The 19137-nt window shown below is 41.9% G+C and overlaps 1 protein-coding gene across 2 annotated transcripts in view; it reads right to left on the bottom strand.

Annotated features, from left to right (window-relative positions):
- E2F5 (E2F transcription factor 5) overlaps positions 1–19137 on the bottom strand; it is a 147491-nt gene that overhangs the window by 23382 nt on the left and 104972 nt on the right. For both annotated transcript variants that reach the window (XM_029591583.1, XM_029591584.1), the window contains exon 7: positions 17191–17379. In XM_029591583.1, the coding sequence (XP_029447443.1) occupies positions 17191–17379 (189 nt within the window). The remainder of the gene's footprint in view (positions 1–17190; positions 17380–19137) is intronic.

Raw genomic sequence — 19137 nt, 5'->3', positions numbered from 1 at the left:
ATGTTTGGCTATATGGCTGCGCCAATTCATGTCACTCCCTTGGCACATTTATACATGTGAAAGGCCCAATGGAACCTGAGGTCACAGTGGTTCCAGGCCATGCAGAACCTCCAGGATTGCATCCGAGTCACCTTGTCAGTCTGATACTCTTTGTCCTGGTGGCGGGTAATTTCAAATCTGGAATGGGAGATTTCCTTTCAAAGTCCTCCTATACAAATTGCCCTAACCATGGATGTGTTCACCCTGGATTGGGGAGCTCATGTGGATGGGATCAGCACTTAGGGTCTCTGGTCCACCTAGGAAAGTATCTATCAAATCAATTTTCTGGAGCTCCAAGTGATCATTTATACTTTATGGATTTTGAGATTGGCTGTCCAACAAAGTTATCCTGACCCAAACAGACAACCAAGTGGCAATGTAGTATGTCAACAAGCAGGGAAGTACAGGATTGTACCTCCTGTGCCAGGAAGCGGTTAAGATGTGGTCATGGGCCTTGTCCCAAGGGATGGTGCTCAGGGCTATCTACCTGGCCAGAATGGAGAATGTGATAGCGGACAGACTGAGTCATGCCTTCAGACCCCAAGAATGGTCTCTGGACCCAAAGGGTCATGAATTGGATCTTCCACCTCTGGGGAAGCCTAGATGTGGATCTCTTCACAATGCCTTGGAACAGGAATGTTCCTCAGTTCTGCTCCCTGTATAGGACATGTGATAAACCAGTCTTAGATGCCCTCACCTGGCATTGGGGCAAGGGTCTTCTGTATGCATATCCTCCAGCTCCACTGGCAGTGAAGCACTCTTGAAGCTTTGCAAGGACAAATGGACTATGATCCTTATAACCCCTTATTGGCTAGACAGGTCTGGTTTCCACTTCTGCAGGAGTTGTCCATCTGTAAACTGATCAGTCGAGGGACTTCCCTAGATCTCATCACACAAGATCAAGGCAGGTTGCGACATCCCAATCTCCAGGTCCTGTCGCTCACAGCCTGGATGTTGAGAGGTTAATATTGCAACCACTTGATCTCTCAGAAGATGTCTCGGGTCCTGGTGGCTTTGAGAAATTCTTCCACTAGAAAGTCCTATGGACTGAAGTGGAGGAGATTTTCCGTGGGGCGTGAGCAGAAGGCTCTAGATCCTTTCTCCTGCTCCACTCAAAAACTGCTTGACTACCATCTACATCTATCAGCTTAAAGACCAATTCCTTTAGTTCATTTAAGCGCAATTGGCTCATACCACCATGTTGTAGATGGTACACCCATCTCTGTACAGCCTATATTTGTACATTTTATGTGGAGCCTACTTCAGTTCAAGCCTTCCTTAAGGCCTCCCTGCTGTGTTTTGGGATCTCAATGTTGATTTTTAATCAGCTGATAAACTCCTTTTGAGCCACTACGCTCCTGTGACCTGACGTACCTGACCTGGAAGTTCATTTTTTTGGTGGCGGTCACTTCAGCTGCAGGGTCACCGAGCTCCAAGCCTTAGTGACTTATCCACTTTTACACTAAATATTTCCATGACAGGGTGGTCTTATGTTCGCACCCTAAGTTCCTGCCTAAGGTGGTTACTAACTTCTGTTTTAACCAGTCCATCCTCCTGCCAACGTTCTTTCCCAAGCCCCATTCACTCCAAGGTGAACAAACTCTGCACGGTTTGACCTGCAAAAGTCTAAGCCTTCTGTCTAGAGCAGACAGAAGCCCATAGACAGTCCACCCACATTTTGTTTCTTTTGATAGGAATAAGTTGTGCATTGCCTTTGCCAAGCAGATGCTTTCCAATTGGCTGGCAGACTGCATCTCCTTCTGTTATACCCAGGCAGGATTGCATCTTGGGGGCCATGTCAAGGCTTGTTCTGTTCGAGCCATGGTAGCATCAGTGGCCCACTTGCGAGCAATTCTCATGGAGGAAATCTGCAGAGCTGTGATGTAAATGTCTGGAAAGAACTCCACATCACATTGTCTGTTTGGATAGGGATGGCCGATGTGATAGGTTTGGCCACTCTGTCCTTTGGAACTTGTTTGTGTTCAGGCTGTCCCCCCCCCCCCCTCCCCGCCTTAGAGAAAATACTGAAGGATCGCAGGTGGCACACCAGGTTAAGAGGGGGTGCCTTTCATTTTTTTCTCTGACTCCATCTGCTAGAAGGGAGACACAACCCAGTGGGGTCTGGACTGATCCTGGTACATACAGGGAACCTGTTTTTGTGCCCATTGGCACTTAATTTGAGTGTTTTGTTGGTCCTTTTTTTGTTAGGAGGTGGACCGAGTGTAGCTAGGGATTCACCCATATGTGAAGACTACCATCCCTGCTTGTCCTTGGAGAAAGCAAAATTGTTTACGTTTAACGTTCTCCGAGGACAGCAGGATGGTAGTCCTCACGAAACCCGCCTGCCACCCCACAGAGTTGGGTTTCCAGTAAGTGGGTTTCTTTATTTTTATCCTTGAATTCTATATTATAAAACTGAAAAGGACCCCGCAGGGATGTGTGGTATAATGCATGCTCAATGAGGCTCAGTCAAAGTTTTAGAAACTTTGACATAAGTTTTCTGTGCCGGGCTCCATCCGATGATGTCACCCATGTGTTAATAACATCCTGCCGTCCTCGGAGATCATCTGTTACAAGTAGGCAACTCTGCTTATTCCTGTTTCTGCTCATTTTACTTTGGGAATTATTCATAGGGAGGGTAACTTTCGAAGCATTTTAACTATGGAAATGGGTTTTTGCAAAATTGAACACAAAACAAAAAGGGAATCATAATACACCACAATCTTCACAAAAACAGACTGCCAAGAGTGTCCTAGTTTAACACTGAAAGTTTTTATATTTACTGTATATCAAGGTGTCAGCAAGCCTGTCAGTGTGCCCATAAATAAACATCATGGGCCACCCATTCATCTCAGTCATTCACCTTGTGAGTTAGAACAAAACATATTTTATGATTTCTTTTTTGTTGCATCTAAAAAAAGAGTCTCTAAACAACCAGTCTTGGTTGAGACTTGCTATTTCACAAAATGTTACTTCTTCAGGGGCAAATGATTTCCAAAGTCCATATTAACTAAAAGTTCGTATGACTGTTGTATAAAATCTAAGAACAATATAAAATATTTATGTAAGAAGTGAAATGTTTACAAAATTGTGTACCCAATGTGGCTAACAGTATGTGCATACTTGTACTTGGGGTCTGAAGAGATGTTCTTGTGGTTAGGGTTGGGACAAGATTTGGAATTAGACTCAATTTTTCATTTAAGTGTGCCTATATTCCCACCCCCCCCACCCCCCAAATGTCTGCACACACATTGGGGCCAATGTAATAAGGGGCACTAATACTAGTGCCAGTTTTTATTCCTGTTTTTAGCATGCTTTTTTCTGTGTTGTTAACTCTGGTATTTAACAGATGTTTTAACTTCTAATAAATGCACACTAAACCAGAAGTAAAAATCGCTAAAATTAGTGCGGGTGCATGCATATCCCATATAAAAGTCTTCAGCAATGCAGGGAGATGCATTTTAAGAGCAGACAGCTTAAAGCATATTTTCTTAACACTGGAAATTTAGCTCCTAGGTCAGATCAAGGAAATCTTGATCTTTTATTTTTTTTGATGAACTTGTTGAAGGCCCTTGGGTCTAGGATGGGACTCGTTGTCCTGTTTTCTTTGATATCAAGTAGTATCAGGAGAAAAATCCCTGCCCTCTTTGCCCTGGTGGAACGGGTTCAGCCGCTCTGGCTGTTAAGAGGGAGGAGCGCTCCATTAGTAGTAAATCCTGATGTGCTATCAGACCCCAAAACAGGCTTGGGGGCCAATTTCCTGGGGCATCCAATAGATTCAATTGGTACCCTTGGCGGACAATAGACAGAACCCAATGGTCTGAGGCTACACTGGGCTACTGTTTGCAAAGAATCACAGCCTTCCCCCAACTTGCAGCTCCACTGCCCTGGAGATGGGCGACTGGGCTACACTCCCTATGATCCAGTCAAAACCCCATCCCTGGAGCTGACTGAGGCACCGGCTGGGGCTTTGAGGTTCTTTGCTGTCTGGGACGGCCACGAGAGCTCTGGTGGTGTTGATGGGAGCGAGAAGGCGGAGGATAGTACCTCCTTAGGTGGAAGGAGGACTTCCTTGATCCAAATCTAGCCGACCTCCTAGATGAGGACATGGGTCCAGAGTGCCTGCAGAAGCTGCTAAAGGGTTGCATGGTAGTCCCAGATTTGGGCCACCGCGACCTTAATCTTATCTCTGAAGAGATTCTCTCCAGTGCACAGCACATCAGTGAGTTGCTCCTGCAGCTCTGGTGCGAGATCCTAGGACCACAGCCATGCAATTCTGTGTGTGCCAATTTCCGCTGCAGAGATCCTTGATGCCATTGAGAACATCATAGGTCAAGCGGACCTCGTGTTTTACACACTCCAGCCCCTTATGCACCAGCGACAGGAATGTATCTTGCTGCTACTGAATCATTTGCTCGGCAACATCCTGCACCCACTTCCAAGATGTCCCTCATATTCTGGTTCATATAGTGTTGAGCAGCTATGTGGGAAATAAGTATAGCCCCTTGGAACACCTTCCTTCCAACAACATCCATTGCTCTGTGATCTTTCCCCATGGGTGCCGAGGAATGGGTCTACAAACGCTTGGCTTTCTTGAGAGCGGATTAGACAACCATCAATTGGTGGGGTAGCTGACGCAAGTCAAATCAGAGCGCCTTCTGAATGAGATAGACTGCGTCTGCCTTTTTATTCATGGGAGGCATTGTGAGGGGGTGTTCCCACATCGTCCATAGTAACTCCACAAGGATCTTGAGTACTGGGACTGGCATGACCTCCTTGGGAAGCACCACAAACTGGATATTCTCTTCACTCATCAAATGAAAGGGGATGGCCTCTGCCATCAATTTGACAAATCCTGCAAAGAATAGGTCCTCTGGAGGAGCTGGATCAGAGGGGAGCCCATCAGAAGCATTGACTGAGGCCATTGATGAGTCATACCTCCAGGGGTCATAGGTACCCTCATCCTCGCTATCACTGACTGGGGATGGGGCCCTTGGCGCTCGGCCTTTGCCCAGCAGTGTGGACACCAATGGAACTGGATGTGGGGTCCAGTGCCTTTGCCGGTCTGTGGGGAGCTTCCTCCTCCAAGGAACCAGCAACCACAACCAAAATCGGCAGGGGGAAGCGGCGGTGCCCCCCAAGTCATCAATACCATGCTAGGAACAGATGCTGGCTGGCTCGGTAACACACCAATGAGTGCATGCAGAGATTCTAGTAGTGGCTCGAAGAACGATTGAGCCAGTGCCCATGATAGTCTTAGATTACCAGCTGCACACGCCTTGCCAATGCAGAGACAGGCTGGGACGGATATGTGACCGGATGTGTGACCAGATCCCTTTTGGAACTGAGAGGAGGATCAGTGGCTGGTATCGAGACCAATGGAGTCTAGCACACTCCCGGCATTGATGGAGAACTGGCTCTTCTTGTTGTGGGGTTGCTTCTGGCGCATTATAGCTAAAGCTGGTGCATCCCCATGTCTGGCACCATGCATTGACGAGGATTGATGTCTATGCTTCTTCAGCTTCTCTCGATGCTCAACATGGTCCTTCCCCGGTGCAGAGGTCTATGACAAGGAACCCAACATCCTTGACCTGGAGGAGGCAGACAATGGCCAATCTTCTACCGGTCTCCGGTATTCCTTCCAGCCAACGGTGTTGACAAAACTGACAGCCCCACTGATGTCCACTGTTACAGCTCTGAGGTCCCTCGATGCCGATGGTTCGGTCTTCTCCAGCCCAAAAAGGCGCACCATCTTATCAGGCTGGATCTTACATCCCTTCAGGGTAATCTGTGCACACCTGCTGCAATCCCAGATGTCATGTAATGCTCCAAGGTAGTGGACACATCTGTCATGGTCCTTATGGACTGAGGGGGAAATCGCTTAAATCCTGAGGCAGATATGTCATGAAATAAAAGGGATGTGATGTGAAATCGATGACGGCAGCAGTCGATGGATGGCAGGAACCATGCAGAGGCACCAGAAGGCTTTTTTGGTTAAAGCTGCTACTTGACTCTCAAAGGTCAGGGTAGAATCAATTATGACTCCTAGCTTTTGACCTCTTGCTGAGGGCATAGTGTAATATGATCAAGGGTGAGAAGGGAAGTATTATCTGGTCATGGATAGTTGCCCACCTATAGGATCTCTGACAACTAACTTCAGTTAAAAACAAAAAACAATCATCCAGATTGTTACTGTTCTGAGGCACTGACTAAGGAGTGCTGTGGTTCTGTCCCAGATGCTTAAAGGGGGAGGGATCTACATATTATTGTTACAAACATATATTTTGAAACTGAATCAAGAGCCTATGTTTATGAGAGCATGGATATCTATCGCTCTATCTATGACAGAGGGAATTTATGAGAGAATGAAACTGAACAGGCCATCTTATTTAGCAAATTTTTTGAAATATTACATCCCTGCTTGTTCTTTGGGGGTCCAGTGATGATAGGTTATTGGCAATCCCAACAGCAAGGGAAATAACATTAAATGTCACGATAGAGATTGTTTTCCGTGATGGGGCCCAAGTTCTAGAACTCTTTGCTGTAGAATTCGAGTACAATTGATTTTTTTTTAGAAAACATTTAAAAGCTTATTTAAGCAGGCTTTTAACTTAAAGTGAGTTCTTTTTGATAGCTTTCATGAAATAAGGTTTGTTGTAGATTTTTATTTTATGTATTTTAATTTGTTGTATTTTGTGATTATTTGATTTTATGATGATGTAACTCGCCTAGTACGATTGTTTCACAATAGGTGGGATATAAATATTATTAAATAAATAAAACAATCGTAGAGAGAGAAGAAACAGGCTGAACCAATACAGTGCACTCAGTCAAGAGCACTATATAACCCATGGTCGGATGCGGGTTTTGGATGCGCATCCACAACCCCTTATTCTATAAGGGGATTAGCTCATCCAAAACGTGCGTCTAACCCTCCGCAAAACTAAAAGTGCTTATCACATGATGAGGCTATTAGCTATTCTCCCTGATCCAAAAAATAAAAATGTGCCCAACCCGCACATTTTTATGCTCAGAAATAAAAGCCTGCTCTGGACAGGCATTAATTTCTGAGCAGCCCAAAAAAGTATACAGAAAAGCAGAAAATATGCTTTTCTGTACGTCCTCTGACTTAAATTTGTGGTGATATTAAGTTGGAGGAACAAAGGGCAATGTAAAAAAAAATTTTTTTGTTAAAGTGTGCCAGTGGGCATGTTAGGAAAAGGGCCGCTCATAAAATTGAGCATCCATTTTCTCTAACCCGTTGACAGCCGACCTCTCCTGGGTACCTGCTGCAGAAGTGGCGCTAGGGGCACACATTTGTCACTAGCACCTCCTTGGCAGCGCGACCCCTCATTTAAATATTTGATTGTGCGCCCAGGAGAGGAAAATGGGCAATCAACACTGAGTGTCTGTTTTCCATGCTGAGTTATTGGATCAGCCTGAAACATTGTGTGGCTCCACCCCCCCAATCCAGGAAAATCAAAAGATCCCAGGTATGGAGAGCAGTAGTTTTTTTTGTTTTAATTTTATTGGTTTAAATTATTGGGTTTTTGATGTTTCTGCTGTTTGAAATATTTTATGTGTTTTGAGAAATTTAACTTCAATTATTGGGTGTTTTATTCCTGTTTGAAATAGTAATTTTTTATTTATATAGTTTTATTATCATCATTCATGATTTATATTTCTTCATTTTGTTTGCTTTTTTTACGAGGCATGGTCATGTTGTACTGCATATAGCTTGTGGCAATTTCCAGTTCAGTTTTTGTCTGCACATTTTTATTTGTTTTATGGTCTCTTTATTCTGTATTTGTTTCCAACAGTTAACTGACACCTGTGGGTATAATTTGTGTAATCAATCAGGTATTAAATAACATCTGAATAAAATCTTGTATCTATTTTCTAAAATTATTGATGCAATGCTGTCAAATGATTTAAAAAATAGTTTTGCTGGGTGGCTAAAACTTGCCAGAGCTATCTTTATTGCATATAGGGCCTTGGAAGTTTTTCTTGTAATGTCTTACAACCAAGTTGCCAGTTACAGTTAATTGCAGGCCAAGGTGTGCATAAAGTCTAGTGGTGAGGTCTACTTCTTTGAAATTTGTGTTGGAGATTTTTTGGCTCAATTCTGCTGGTGTTGTGTGATACAAGGATACATCACTGATGTAAAATTTAAAAAACAAGTCTTTATTCTGTAGATGCATTTTTACGGTATATCTAGAGAATGTGTATTTCTATATTTCTAAGGCCAGCACTAAAGTGGTGGTGGGGGGACTGGGGAGAATGCTGAAGTCAAAGGAAGTGTACCCACCCTCTAATCCATGTTAATCTAAGGAGGAGGAGCTAACCCTTCTCCCTCATTCTCCCAGTGTGATTTCCTTATTTTTTGCCCCTGAGGAGCAGAGATCAATTGGGGGGGAAGGGGAGGAGTCGCCAACAATGATTTTTGCACAAGTGCCACAGCCCGAAGAGAGAGGAGGCCTGGCAGAGCCATGGTGGATCCCATGCTTGACAAACTCACAGGATAACGTAACCAGAGATTTTTGCTCACAGCAAACCAATCCTCAGAAAGAACATTGGCAGGGAGCCTTGGGGTATTCCTCATTTAAAGAACCAGAGTTTAGAGGTTGCTCAGTCCCTGGTTATTTTCTGGGTCTGTCTGATATTGAAATACACTGGTTTAAATCCTTTCCATCTCCAATACCTAGGTTGGCCAGCCTGTCAGTAGAGCACGGTGATCAACCATGTTGAATGCAACTGAGAGGTTGAGGAGAAGCAATAGTCTTAAATTCCCTTAATCCATCAGTAGCTGCATGTCTAAGCAAGATGGAGTTTTGGTGCAGTGCCTTTTGCAGAATCTGGATTTTGTTTTATTTAGGCTAATGGTCTCTTTAAGGGAGTCTCTCAGTTGTCTGGTTACTATGAAATTTTATAGTGTGGGAAGGATTTTTTTTAATCGGGTAGTAGTTGGTGCTGTCAAAAGTATCCAGCATTTTTTTTCATTGTGGGTCTGATGTTGGCTGGCTTTAGAAGTTTATGGTAGTGACTTTGATGGAGTAAAGCATTTAGTTTCTAAGAAGTGGGATTCAATTGAATTTGGCAGCTCTCTGAAGCAGGCAGGCATGGTAGGGGTCAGAAGTGCAACCTCCATTTTCTAAGCATGCTATAGATCTTGATGTCTTGGAGGCCTACTCTGTCAAAATATTTGAAGGTAGGGTCTGTGCCTCTCTTGTAGAGACTAGTGTTGAGGTCTATATATCTTCCCTTAGGTGTGCAGATGGGAAAGGCAGCATCTTCCATAGTGCTGTTGATTCTGTGGGTAGTAGTCTGGCCTAATTGGAGGGAGCATCTGGTTTGGCTGGTAGTTGGGGGAGGGAAGGGATGTTAACATTGAGCAGTAGCTTGATGATGGAATCTTTCCTGGCTGTTCCAGGTTGACTACATCTGAGGCAGTTTAACATTGGCTGCAAGCTGTATTTGTTTCTTTTCCTCTTGGACAGGTGGTCTGAAAATGTCTGAGGGTTGCTTGGCTTGTTGTAATCCGATATAGGAGTAAGTGCAATAACTAACATCATCAAGTTTGTTGCTTGGCTAGGGTGCTGGGTATGCTGTTACTGTTTTTTGATGTGAGGAGTTGTTTGCTGTCATTGAGTTTGGATTGCTGTTATGTAGTGGACAGTAGACATCTCAATTTATTTATCTTAGCTATTTTATTGTAGAAGAAGTTGGTTCATCCATCACAGTCTAGTATTTTTCCAGTGTGGTGCTGCAAATTTTCAGGGGTGTTTAGGAGTCCATTGATGATATACAACAGTTCTTCAGTAAAAATTTTTATCTCAGTTATGATGGCAGAACAGGAGGTCTTTTTTTTTTTTTTTTTGCATCAAAGGCCTTCCTGTAGTTCTTGAAGGCTAGGGCTCATTCTCCTTTGTTTTACTGTTTCCCTAAACCTTTCAATCTCTTCCTTGCAGCATTTTAAAGTTGTCTGACATGTTCTGTGAACCAAGATATGACGTGTTTGACAGACTGATCTTTCTTTCATGAGTGCCTTCTTGGTCTAGAGTGGCCTTGCAGGCCTTGTTCAGTGTAGGACTGGCTCTTCAATGTTTCTCCAGAGAAGTTTTCCCAGTTTGGTACGGAGGGATTTTTATGAATTAGGGGATATTTTCCCAGGTATTGACCACCTAATTTTGGGGTTGAAGTCTTTGTTTTCTCCTCTAACCAGGTGTTGAATACAAATGAAATCAATGAGTGATCCAACCAGACCACAGGAATGTTGGGTCACGTGGTTGGATCCACAGACTTATTTTGTGTTGGAGGCAAGTAGTTTATCGAGGGTATGTCCTATATTTTGAGTTGGGCAATGTTTGTTGTAGGTCAGAGATTAAGCAATAGTTTAAGAATATAGCTGGGCTATTTTTTGGATTATCAAAGAGTTGCAGTCCTCCAGTATTATGAGCTAGGAGCAGTCTACCACCAGATCAATAAGGTCTTTGTTTTTCATATATGGTGTTGTCAGGAGGGTAACTGAATTGGAGGACTAAGTGATGGCAAGTTCACAGTTTGATGTATAATCCTTTGCTGTTCTGATGGAATTTGGTTTCAGCCTTTAAGACAAAAATGGCTTCTTTGTGGATGACTGCCACTCCCTATCCTTTTTGCCTTGCTTTGATTGATAATGGATTTTCTTTCTGGAAGAGAAGTGCAAATAGGGACTTCAGTCTCAGTTAGCTAGGTTTCTACTAAGATGAACAGGTCAGACAAGTTGTCAGCTAAATGGTCATGGATAATCAAGTGTTTTGTTTACTACTGACCTAGCACTGAAGTACATGCCCTTCAGGGGGTTCTGAGTTAGCTGGTTTATCCCTTCCACTAACACTGGATCAGCTGTGATCTATCTACCTTGGTTTTAGGTCGCTTCAGTGCACTGTTGAGTCAGTTATGCCCTCTGTCCTTGTGGGTGGGAGTTGGTTGAAAGCTAGATGAGATTGTAGTTGTGTAACAGCTGGGAAATTGGTCTGTAATTGGTTTAAGAGTCTAGATTTCCTGTAGTGCTGGGTGTCTGCCTGGTCTCAATATTACTTGGATCATCTTGAGGTTGGGAGGGGGTTTGACAGCTCTAGTGCAAAGTTGATGTTGTAATCAAGAACATTTATAACTCAGTGCTCTATGGTGGATGCCTAATGTAATCAGATGAGTAGGGGAACTAATTTAAAGGGACTTTCACTCTCCATTTCCCTGGTTGAAGCCCAAGAAGAGAGGGGCCACTTGGACCTCCAATGTGACCCCTAAGGAGAATACATACAGTTCTGCACTATGGTGGCAGAATTGCTTCCCGAGAGAGGAAGATGCAATATAACTGACAATAATTCATCTGACGTTCAGTGTTTAAGTTAAATTGACACAAAGACTATTGTAATGGCCACTAATTTGCGTGTGCAATATGTTATAGTTCTGGGGGAATTCTGCGCCATTCGCTGTGAACATGAAGGCCCCTACATGCCTCGGGATGCACTCCACTCGCAGCAAAGATGAAGGCCCCGGTGAGCATGAATGTATGTAAAGAGGTGTGTGAGAAGGGGGAGGGAGTGTGAGAAGGGGGAGGGGAAGGGGTATGAGAGAGGAGGAGGAGAGATGGGGGGAGAGAGCCGGGGGGGTGAGCAGGAGGGTGTGAGTGTAGGGGAGTGTGAGAGAACAGGAAGGGTAAGCGGGGGAGGGGGTGAGAGAGCAGGGGAGAGTGTGTGTGTGTGAGAGATTGGGAGCTGGTGTGTATGAAAAAGGTATCCTGTGAATGTGAGGTGCTGGCCTGTGTGAAGGGACTATGTATATATGAGAGCCTGTCTGAAGGAATACGTGTGAGAGAGACATAGGTAGCCTGTGTAAGGGTGTATGCGAGAGTGTGCATGCAAGAGAGAAGGACTCTGTATGAGGGGATGTGTGCAAGAGAGGGAGGGAGCCTATATGAGGTTGTGTATGTGCACTAGAGAAAGGGAGCATGTGTGTGAGAAAGGGAGCCTATGTGAGGGTCAGTACTGAGAACGGGGTCAAACTCTGGGAGTGGAGAAAGAGTGGAAGGGGTTGAGCCTAGAGAACGAGGGGAGAGATACTGGCTGGTGGAGGAGTTGGGGTCTGAGAGGACAAAGTAGCCAGGGGAGTAGGAAGAGTGAGTGGAAGGGACACTTTTACAGTGGATTTCTAGGGAAATTCTTCTCAAAATATTTAAAAATCTTCATCTTTAAGTAATAACTTTTTCTGTATTAATTAAAAATGTAATTACTTAAGGACCGTCATGTAAATTGTGTTATTTTGACCAATATAAAGTTTGCAGAATTTTAAGTTTTTGTGCACAGAATTTATAATTTTTTGCGCAGAACTCCCCCAGGAGTAATGTTAGTAATAACTTTTTTATTTTTATTTTTTTAAATAATTTTCAGTGTTGCCTTGTAAAACTACTGAGTTTTAGACCAAAACAAGTCCATCTGTCTAAATTTAAGGTAAGAAGTCAGTTTTGTTGCTTTGCAGGTGTAGTCCAGCCATGGTCAGTATATAACACACTCTTTCAGACTCTTTCTATGGGACAAACCCAAGGTAGGTTACACTAGAACAAAACAAGTACTATACAATAGTCTATAATCTGCCTAATGGGACAAACTAGTACTCCAGGTAAAAAGCAAAGCTGGAGGGGAGGAGTGCCTGGAGACTTCCCTCCCGGCTCCCTAACATCTGGGAAACCTGTTGCCAAGGGCGCTGATGTCACCGCAAGCCCGGGGTCACGCCGATAAAGTGCGGTGTGCAGTGGTGCACAGCCGCCGGTGCGCACCAAAGGGTCGCACCCTTCTGCTGGTTTTTTCTCTGGAAGTCTCCTCTTTTTTTTTTTTTCTAAGTTTCGGCACCTGGATATGGGTAAGAAGAGAAGAGGTACTTTGAGGAGTTTCCCTCCTGCCTTCTCAATCTACCCCTCGGTCTATCCAATCTGGTTTAGAAACTTTTAATTTCACTAGTTCATTAATGGGCCCAATTGAGTTTGGAGCTTCTGGTCCATCTGGCTCCGCTCCTGGAGAGTTTTCACTCTTAGCCCTTCTGGTCCCGTCCCACTGCAGCTGTCTAATACATCGCTTCTAGGGCCTAGGGATGACTTGGTTAACGTAACAAATGTTTCCAACTAACCCTCGGAAGTGAGGCCTCAGGAGATAGGAGTCTTCTTGCCGGTTACACCTTGCAAGCTGGCAAACCTGCTGAAATAGCATTACACTCTTTATGGTCTGCTATTACTAATTTGGAGTCAGCCCTTTCTTTATGTATTGATAATGTTTTGGGATCTTATCTGGTTCAATTAATGAACAGTCTCAAAAAATTGCTGATATAGAAAGATAGTAAATGTTGCAGCTGACTGTAATGAATTACGCGATACTACGGTATCCCCTGTTTAGAGATAATCAATCTTTAAGCAGGAAGGTAGAAAATATGGGCAATTACTCTAAGAGATGTAATTTAAGATTTCTTAACTTCCCTCACTGTTCTTTACTTTCTCCTTTTGAGATGATTAAGAAATTCTATATTGATTTTTTGAAAATCTCAAAAAAGAGTCATCCCTGAGATTGTTAATGCTTTTTATATCTTAGGCAACAAATCATTTGATCAGGGTGGGATTGTAGAGAGAGAATTGGATGTGAGGGAGAAATTACTAAATCTTACAGAATATTTAGAAGAGTCCATTGTAGATGTTAAAGATAGAACTATATTGTTGGTGACCTTTGCTTGTGAATGTGATAAACAATGGTCTCAAACTATTCTTTCGTTTGAAAGATACTCTATTTAATGGTTCTAAGATAAATGTTTTTCCAGATGTTGTTAAAGAGACAAGTTCAAAGGAAGATGTTTCTTAAGAAGCCCAGAGTGTTGGCACTTGGTGCTTCTTTTCTACTTAGATTTCCATGCAAGGGCTTAATTAAGTTTCAAGGTAACAATTATATTTTATTTGATCCCATTCAATTAGAAAATTTCTTACAAAATAAAACTACTCCAAAATGATATGTTTATAAGCCACAGGAGTTAGGATGGACCATTAATTAGGAATATTTCTAGTGATTTCCTAAAGTAATGTTTCCTATGTTTTTCACACTTTCAGCGACTCTATTTAATATTTACATGCTGCTCCTATGCCACCTCTTAGCCGGTCTAGGTATCATACATTACATATATTTATTTATTTATTTAAAACTTTTATATACCGACGTTCAAATGGATATCACATCGGTTTACATTATAACAGGGGTAACAATTAACATCAGTAGGAGGAAAATAATAGTTACATCTAACAAGGTAAATTCCAAGGAACGGGATGTCGAAAAAGAGAAGCAGAGTTTAGTGAGGGATAGAGTTAACGTTAAGAGAGAAAGAAAGAAAGAAAGCAACTATATTACATTACTGCCACATTATAATACGGTACAGTAGTAGAGTATTATATAACATTATCTGAAGGTATATTACATTATGTTACATTGTAAATTACAGACTTTAATACAGAGCTATGTTGACCAGGGATGCTACGATTAGGTGAATGTCTGTTTGAACAACCAGGTCTTCAACTTTTTTTTGAAGGTTGTTGTGCTCTGCTCTAGACGTAAGTCAGGGGGCATTGAGTTCCATAGAGATGGTCCTGCTATGGAAAAGGCTCTCTCTCGGGTGGAGGCGAGCTGTGAAAGTTTGTGGGAAGGGGTTGACAGAGTTCCTAAATAAATGGATCTGGTTGGTCTCTTGGGGGAGTGATATATGCGGACGACATCCAGCTAATTTTACCAGTAGACGAAACAATTGAAAAAACGTTGAACCTAGCAATGCTATACCTAGGCATAATTAAACAGCTGCTGTGCCAAATGGAACTAGTAATTTGGTCTTCTTCTGCCGTCATTTCTATGTTTTTATGTTTCTATATTGAAAAAACAGAATTCATGCACCTTGAACGAAAAACAACTGAATTAATCCAGAATCCCATCAAACTCAGAAACAATCGGTTAGTGGAACTAACCGAAAAAACTTGAAACCTAGGAGTAATAATTGACAATGAAATCAACCTCAAATAACACATATCATTGAAAGTCAGAGAGGGGTACGCGAAACTAATGGTCCTTAGAAGGCTAAAACCACTACTAACCCAAGCGCACTTTCGAACTGTTCTTCAAGCACTTATTTTCGCTAGCACAGACTATTGTAACACACTGTTCCTTGGATTACCACATTCAACACTAAGACCACTCCAAATATTACAGAACTCTGCAGCCAGAATCCTAACTGGAAAAAGCAGAAGGGACCACATCACTCAAACTCTTGCCGAATTACACTGGCTGCCAATCGAACAAAGAGTACAATTTAAAACACTTTGCACAATCCACAAATTAATTAATGAAGAAAATACTGATTGGTTAAACACTGCATTAAGACTACATGTTCCCCAAAGAAATCTCAGATCAGCAAATAAAGCCTTACTAACCATACCCTCTGTAAAGACAGCTAAACTGACACAAGTAAGGGAGAGAGCACTGTCATTAGCTGGCCCTATATTATGGAACTCAATGCCACCCGAAATAAGACTAATGAGGGATCAAAAACTTTTCAAAAAAAGCTTAAAAACATGGCTTTTCAAAAAGGCTTTTCAAAGTGAGAATGGGAAATAGGTGGTACTAAGAAACAAGAAAAGGACTTATACACACAGGCAAAAGTTACCTGAGAACATGTGTGTGTTTTTATTTTATCACACTTAAGTATTAAGTTAAAGAATTACAGTATACCGCATCTACGGTTAGCTCATAAAGAGAACTTTAATACACTTTACATATAGCTTATAATATCAAATCATGTATCTGAACAACTACGGCACCCTCTGGTTAAAGTAAAATCCATTTCGAACTTATTTATGTGCCTATTTGTAAACCGTTGTGATGGTATATCACTAAACGACGGTATAGAAAAGTTTTTAAATAAATAAATGTGGATTATGTAGCAATTTTCTTTGCCTGTTTTGATTTGAAAAGATTTCTTGTGTTGGTATTGCAATGTTTCTTGAAATGCAAGGTTTCCTTGTAAAGTTGGCAAAACCTAATAAAGAATTAAAAAAAAAAAAAGCAAAGCTGGAGTTTCCTCTCAAATTCTGTGCAAATATAGATGTGTTGAGTACAGTTCACTAAAAGCCTACAAAAACTGACGCATACAGTGGTAATGCTTTACACAGGTTTAGTATGGTTCACAACTGAATTTTGGTTTCACTAGGAATATTGTCCTGCACTGCAAATAAAACAAGGCCTCTTATCACAGGGGAGCTAGACACTGCCAGTAATAACTTAATTCCAGCTAAGAATGCATGTTTTAGAAACCTAGCAGAGTAACAATAATTCTATGATGCTATAAAATCACAGCTGTGCCTGTCTTTCAGGGTTTCAGATCAGTTTTTGTCTCTATGCTACTGTATAATCAATGCTTTGCTGTCCAGTAAAAATATATTTAAAAAAAAGGTATACTTCAATAGGAAGTACCCTTTAAGAGAAAAAAGGAACAAACCATCTCTTGCCTATGCCACATCTGGAGAAGCCCCACTGCAAGTTCCAGCAGAGTTTATGAACCGGAGATAACAGTTGACATTAAAAAAAAAAAATGAATGCCTGCAGCTCTCTGCTACAGTGTCCTCTTTAAAGAGCTTGCTTTCCAAGTCTGCTTCACAATATGTTATGGGAATGAGCGTGACGTTTAAAGCAGCACTTTATTATAATTTGGTAGTTGACTATTATGAAATGCTTTGCAGGGAAAGAGAATGTCAGTTATTTCCCATCCAGTACTGAACCATTTCTAAGTTCTGTGTTTCAAAATCACATTTCAGAGAGCAGGTCACAGAAACTGGACCCTCTGATAGGGCACTATTGCTGTAGGGGACAACAGTTAAGTGTCAGCCTCTTCTAATGTTCAAAACCATGCTAGTTAATCTTTTTTTTTTTTTTATTCAGTTGTACTGGATTTATATAGTGCCCAAGTAGAAAATGAATAAATGAATGTCCACCAAGTCAACCAGAACATGTTGATCTCTACTTATATAAGTAAGAACCACGCTCAGAACGAACTAAAATTGAACAAAAAAATAAATAAATAAAAACAACTGTTGCTTACCTCCTGGTTCATCCATGTTTCCTATATCCAATGAGTTTGTCTTAATAGTATTGACATCTAGTGGAAGAACTGGAGAATGGTCTCTCAAGCCAGACTGTGTTATATCCGTAGCAATAGTATCAAATACCACTGGCTCTGCTGGACTTGAGTAATAGGTAGCTGAATCTGTATTCTGTTGCAAAATATTGTCTATAAAGAAAATATCTGCAGGTTACCAAAATACTCCCTGCAAACAGGATCAATATAAAGAGTAACTACATAGAACATAACCTCTACTTTACGATTAACAACTGTATAATGGGTAGCAAAGCAAATACCTTGAAAACATCCTGAAAAATTAAAATCACTATAGCATTAACAACTCATTTTAAATTATATTCATATGTGCCCTGCAAAGTCATGTCAGCCTATATAATGCCCTAACAACCACTCCTGCCCAGTTAGCATGGGAGAAGAGAACAAAATGCTGCTCTGGACTTCATCCCATCCAAGATCTTGGTGAATTCTTTTGCTCCCAGAAGAACCACTCAAGCAGCATCTTTCCAAACTGCAATCATAGCTACCACTATCAAATATGAGGAATTTCTGAAAATCTAATTTAAATTCACAGCCCACTGGAGTAATTAATGGGGGAATTAGCATTGTTTTTCAAGACTGAATATCCTTTTTGTTAGCTTACCTGGATTCTGCCCATTTAAAAACTATTTTTGATTTAATATCGTGTCAAGAAAAGCACTTTTAGAGTCATTTCCTCTTTTCCCTGTGATGTGCCATCTCTGTTTTTCCTGTTGCAAGGATTGTTGAATAAAAAAAAAAGGATGTGTCAGCACTGTGGGGAATACGTGTTTTAGTTTCATTGGAAAAGCTTCTTGCAATAAGAAGGCATGATGCAGGTAGGGGCGAATTTTGGGTACTGGAATTAGCAGGAAGCAATAACTACTAGTGAATTTATCCCCATTAAGGAAGGCTGTAAGTTCCAAGTTTCTTCTGGAGTGGTAGTGGCAGGAGGGTGGGGGAGGGAAGGGGAGAGCCCTCACTCCTAGGAAGCAGCAGCATTTGGAGATTAGGATACAAGGAACGGTGATGACTACTGGAAAGGAGGAAAGGTGAGTGTCAAGGAACAGCAGTGACTGATGGAGAAGGTCGACCAAGAAAAGGAAGTAGCTGTGTTTCAGGAGGGAGGTCAAGAAGGGGAGATGGCAGCTGGTAGGGTGGGGACTGAGCAGCAGCAGGAAGTATGTATATGCATGGGCAAAACAAACTAATACTGATGCTCTTGTGCTGCATAGGCATATTCTGAGATATATCCAGACACCAGCTACAACGGGGTGAGCAAACATTTTGTGCTGGGGCCACATTACAGCGAGGCCTGGAGAATGGGGGAGGGGCAGGTCCTCAAAGCAGCAATCAAATCTCTAAATTTGCTGCCGGCATTTCAGTATCCAGCAGGTGCCTATCAAAATCAGAAAAACCATCAATCCAACAGGTACAGCTAGCAGACCTCACCTCGGTCACAAATGCAGGCCATAAAGTATAAATAGTAGGATGCAGACACAAAAACTGGACTGGAAACTAAAAGCCAGACTCATATGCAGTACAATAAATCAAAAAATCACCATTTCTCATAAACAAAGTCAAGAAATATAAATCATAATAGTGAGGAAACAATACTAATAAAAAGCATATTTCAAAACAGATAACAAATAGAACCCCTAATAATTAAGAATAATGATACATAAGCTTTAAACATTTCCCCAAAATCAAATGTTTCAAAACAGCAGACATATCAAACAAAACCAAATAATTAAAACTAATAAGGATCCTTACCCCCTTTCCATATCTAGAAACTTTTCATTTCAGCCATCTTGAGATTGTAGACTTGCATTAGTACGGAGGAGAGGAGGGCGGGCAAGCACACACCTTTCTACCCTCTTCTCCGACATCACT

The sequence above is a fragment of the Rhinatrema bivittatum genome, chromosome 2 (assembly GCF_901001135.1).
Source record: "Rhinatrema bivittatum chromosome 2, aRhiBiv1.1, whole genome shotgun sequence".
In the NCBI taxonomy this organism is placed as follows: domain Eukaryota; kingdom Metazoa; phylum Chordata; class Amphibia; order Gymnophiona; family Rhinatrematidae; genus Rhinatrema; species Rhinatrema bivittatum.
Note: the sequence above shows the minus strand (reverse complement) of the source record. Positions and strands in the feature narration are given on the sequence as shown.